General features: G+C 55.3%; 1 protein-coding gene across 1 annotated transcript in view; it reads right to left on the bottom strand.

The window, feature by feature from the left end:
- The window catches only part of TBC1D10A (TBC1 domain family member 10A), a 35,582-nt gene extending 31,447 nt beyond the window's left edge, over positions 1-4,135 (bottom strand). The window contains exon 1 of the mRNA XM_017855604.1: positions 3,769-4,135. Within this exon, the coding sequence (XP_017711093.1) occupies positions 3,769-3,977 (209 nt within the window). The 5' untranslated portion in view covers positions 3,978-4,135. The remainder of the gene's footprint in view (positions 1-3,768) is intronic.
- Positions 4,136-4,204: the final 69 nt, after the last annotated feature.

Genomic DNA, 4,204 nt, shown 5'->3' with positions numbered 1-4,204 from the left:
TTTTTTTTTTTTTTTTTTTTTTTTTTTTTTTGAGACAGAGTCATGTTCTGTCTCAAAAAAGAGCTGGGTGGAACACAGTGGCGCAATCTTGGCTTACTGTAACCTCTGCCTCTACTGCAACCTCCGCCTCCTGGGCTCAAGAGATCCTCCCACCTCAGCCTCCCGAGTAGCTGGGATTACAGGTGCCCACCACAATGCCCACCTAATTTTTTGTACTTTCTTGTAGAGACGGAGTTTCACCATGTTGCCCAGGCTGGTCTCGAATTCCTGAGCTCAAGCGATTCACCTGCCTCAGCCTCCCAAAGTGCTGGGATTATAGGTGTGAGCCACCATGCCCCGCCACTTTCAGCTTCCTAACTTGAAATGTCTCCCAGTAAATAAGTATTAATTACTCCACCGCAGACTAAGGAGAAAAAGGTGAATGAGCCTCTTCCTAGTCCTGAAGCTAATCAGTCTAATGAACTGGTAATGACAACATACTCTTACCTTCTGGGCCACTTCTATTAGCCTCATATACTGCTGAGAGAGTCGAAAGTGCTGAGCTAAGCCAGGGAAGGTAAGAGCAGGCAGGTGACTGCTAAGACACTTCTGTTCTACCTGTCTGACACCTGATATCCTGCAGGGACCAAAGGCCATATTTATGGATGGTGAAGGCAGTGGAAACTGTACTGACCTGGGAGTCAGAAACCCTAAATCCAAGTCCTAGTTCTGCATTAATATGCTATGATCTTAAGTTATTCTTCTCTCTGAAGAGAGAGAAAAGGTCTGAGCTGGTCAATCTATTAAGATCCCTTGCAGGCCAGGCACAGTGGCTCATGCCGGTAAACCCAGCACTTTGGGAGGCCAAGGCAGGCGGATCGCCTGAGGTCAGGAGTTCGAGACCAGCCTGGCCAACATGGTAAAACTCCATCTCTACTAAAAATATGAAACATTAGCCAGGCGTGGTGATGGGTGCCTGTAATCCCAGCTACTCAGGAGGCTGAGACAGGACAATCACTTGAACCCGGGAAGCAGAGGTTGCAGTGAGTCGAGATTGTGCCATTGCACTCCAGCCTGGGTGACACAGCCAAACTCCATCTCAAAAAAAAAAAAATGTATCCCTTACAGTGCAGTCTATGGTTTTTTGATATACTCATGCCATGTAGCTAATAGTCACCTGAGTAAGGTAGCCTGTGACCTGCTTTCTTACCCCCAGGGCCTGGCAACTTCCACAACCAAAATGTCTTGAGACAACCTTTGGCCCAGGGTAACTGAAATGGACTTTTAATCTGGAGTCAGAGTCCCCACCATCACCACAGTACCCATGAGTGCTAACGTTTCACTTCTCTAGCATAGAACATGGACTCCTAGCCTTCAACCACGAGACTGGGTTTAGGGCAGTCACCCTGAAACTTCCCATAACTTCCCCTCTATGGCCTTGGGCAGGGACTTACTCTTGGCTTTTTTGAAACCACAATATAAACTAAGTAGGGAACATCGAAGCTTTCAGATACCAGAGATTTTGGGTTGACTGACAGGCTCCAGAAAGTGAGAGAGGGAGAGAGAACTGGACCTGGGATCCCAACTCAGTCCCAGCCCTACAGACAGCAGCAATGTAGAGGGTGTCTGCAGAGCCACATCCCAGGTTTGTGGTTGTGGGGTAAGAAAGACAGATGTCTGGCTGCCTGGTTGGGGACTACAGCCAAAGGGAGGTGCTTACACTGGGGCCTCACTCTGCCCATAAATACCAGAGATATGCCCTCATTTTTCTCTTCATTTCTCAGACCCTTAGAAGGAAAGAAAGAAAACTAACATTTTCTGGGCCACCACTTGTGCCAAGTGCTGTGCTAAGCACCTTCACATATCTGATCTCATTTAACCCCCAGAGTAATGTTGGGAAGTGGGTGTTACTGTTGCCCTTTACAGTCAGTAAACAGGCTCAGGGATTCAGGATCTTGCCCAAGGTCACAAAGCTAGCAAGTGTAATTCCTTTTCCTAATATATCTCATTGCTCTGCACCCCAAGATGTGGTTGATTGCCTGATAAGCATGTAGTAGAAATTCTCGTGCCCTAGCATTCTCCCACAAATCTGAGCTCTTCCTTCCAAGGTCCCATAAATGCAACTGGGAACTCCTTTCCCAGATCTCAAGACCACACTCCTTCCTGGGCCCTAATCCCAGGTGACTGCTCTTCAATTCAAAACACTCCAGGTCCCCACTAAGTTCTCACAAGTGAATGCCTGGGGAACTGCGACAAAGCATCAGTCACGGGGAGGGTTCAGAATGAGGGGTGCTCTCTCTGAGTCCTGGACTAAGCTTAGCCTGCTGTGAACCAGTAGGGAGGTATTGGAGGAGACAGATCCAGTGGGTGAGAGGGAACTCCCCTTAGGGGAGGGGCCTGGATTTCTCCAAGGAAGAAGGAGGCCTGGTGAATAAGAGGCTTTAGGGCTGGGGAAAATCCCGGAAGTGACAGGGGTTCTTAGACAGTCAAAGGGCTTCCATAAGTCATGAGAGAGTCTCGGGTGACCTTGGACAATCTCAATTGGTCAGAGACGGGGAGAAAGGATATTCTCTGGAGTAGGGTCATGGCAGTGCCTCAGGAGCTCCGACTGGTGATTGGGATGGAAAGCACACATCAGGAGGGAGCCTTGTCAGTTCTGTGCACAACACTGGTCTCACATGACAGGACAGCTGGGATGGGAGTGGGGTATGGAGTCCATCTTTCCTAAGGGGACCACCAGCCTGTACACATGATCTCTGAGGCCTGGGCTCAGGGGACTCTGTGGGGCAACGTGCGGCCCAGCTTGGAGGCAAGGTGCTAGCCCACTGCCCCACATTTCTCTGTCTGCTAGCTGGGTGTCTGGGTGCTCTCGGGATAGGACATCGGGGGATGCTATACGAGCAGGGACCCTGCTGTCTCCCTGCCTGCCCCTGTCCCATGCCCAAGATCTGCCTTTGGGAGAAGGCGTATGTTCCCAGGACACACAAAGAGCCCATCTACTGGCTCCTGGGGCTGCTGGAGCTGATGGTCTGTCCTAGTGGTGGTGCTCCCTGTCGCCCTGTAGGTGCTGGGAAGGGGGAGTACCTGCCCACCTGTTGCCGATGCCAGTGGAGGAAGCTGTGTATGAACGGGTAGGGGGCCATTTTCTGACCCTTCCATGAGGAGAAGGGACTGTCTGTCCCAGGATGGGGCTGAGGGGAGGGAGGCGACCAATGTCAGTCCATCCAGAGGTATGTGTGCCTCGAGGAAAGGGTCAGTCCTGGGAAGGGGTGGGGGCAGGGCAGTCAGTCCTGAAGTCGGTCTGAGATCTCTTGGTGTGGGGGCAGTGTGGGGGGCGGGGAGACAAAGGCATCTGTGGATTTGTGGTAGGGGGAGGGATGGAGAATATGTGTCTATGGAGGGGGGCGCCAGCCATCTGGGAGCCTGTCGGGGTGGCAGAGACAATCCTCCCTAAGGCCTTGGAGGCAGGGGTGGGTTTGGGGCAGTGTCTGTCATTCTGTTCCACTGTTGGGAGGAGGGCACAGTCGGTCCTTCCTGGGGGCGGGTCAGTCTGGAGGGTGGAGGTGGCAGGTGGAGGTGTGGACCCGTCCGCCCTCTGGGTCGGAAGTAGGACTGCGAAGGGGGCGGGTCTGGGAAGGCAGGGGTGGTGGGGTGGGGCAGGAGAGGGAAGGGGATTAGTGGTCCCTGCTTGGGAGGGGGACGTGTCGGCAAGTCCCGAGGCCGCCTCCGTCTGTGTCGAGGCCCCCCGCGTGGGTACCGCGCTCAGTCCCGACCCCCAGCGCTACTCACGCGCCCTCGGCGCCCTGTGAGCCCACGATGAAGCCGAACTTGTCGATGCGGCGCTCGGCGAAGCCGTTGGCCTCCGAGTCGGATCCGAGAGAGCTGAGTTCGTCGGTGGTTGCGGCGTCGGGGCCCTGGGCCAGGCTCTCCCGGGTTCCCGACAGGCTTTCCCCGGCCGCGGGCGCGCGCGGCCCATTCTCTCCGTTGCTCTTCGCCATCCCGGCCGCGCCCGCCGCCTGAGCCCCAGCGGCCACCTCAGCCGCCCGGCTGCCGCCGACGCCCCGCCCACGCGCGGCGCCTATTGGCCGCCGCAAGGGAGGGGGCGGGGCTCCAGGCCCACCCGGGAGCTCTCCCCCCACGCCCAATGGGCGCCGCGGACCCCGAGCCCCGCCCACCTTTCCCTGGCGGGCCCCAGCAAGCCCGACGTGAGGAGGCGGGGCAGCCG

The sequence above is a fragment of the Rhinopithecus bieti genome, unplaced genomic scaffold, assembly GCF_001698545.2.
Source record: "Rhinopithecus bieti isolate Rb0 unplaced genomic scaffold, ASM169854v2 scaffold_36959, whole genome shotgun sequence".
Taxonomy (NCBI): Eukaryota; Metazoa; Chordata; class Mammalia; order Primates; family Cercopithecidae; genus Rhinopithecus; species Rhinopithecus bieti.
The sequence above is the reverse complement of the archived record's forward strand: the minus strand, read 5'-3'. Positions and strand labels throughout refer to the sequence as shown.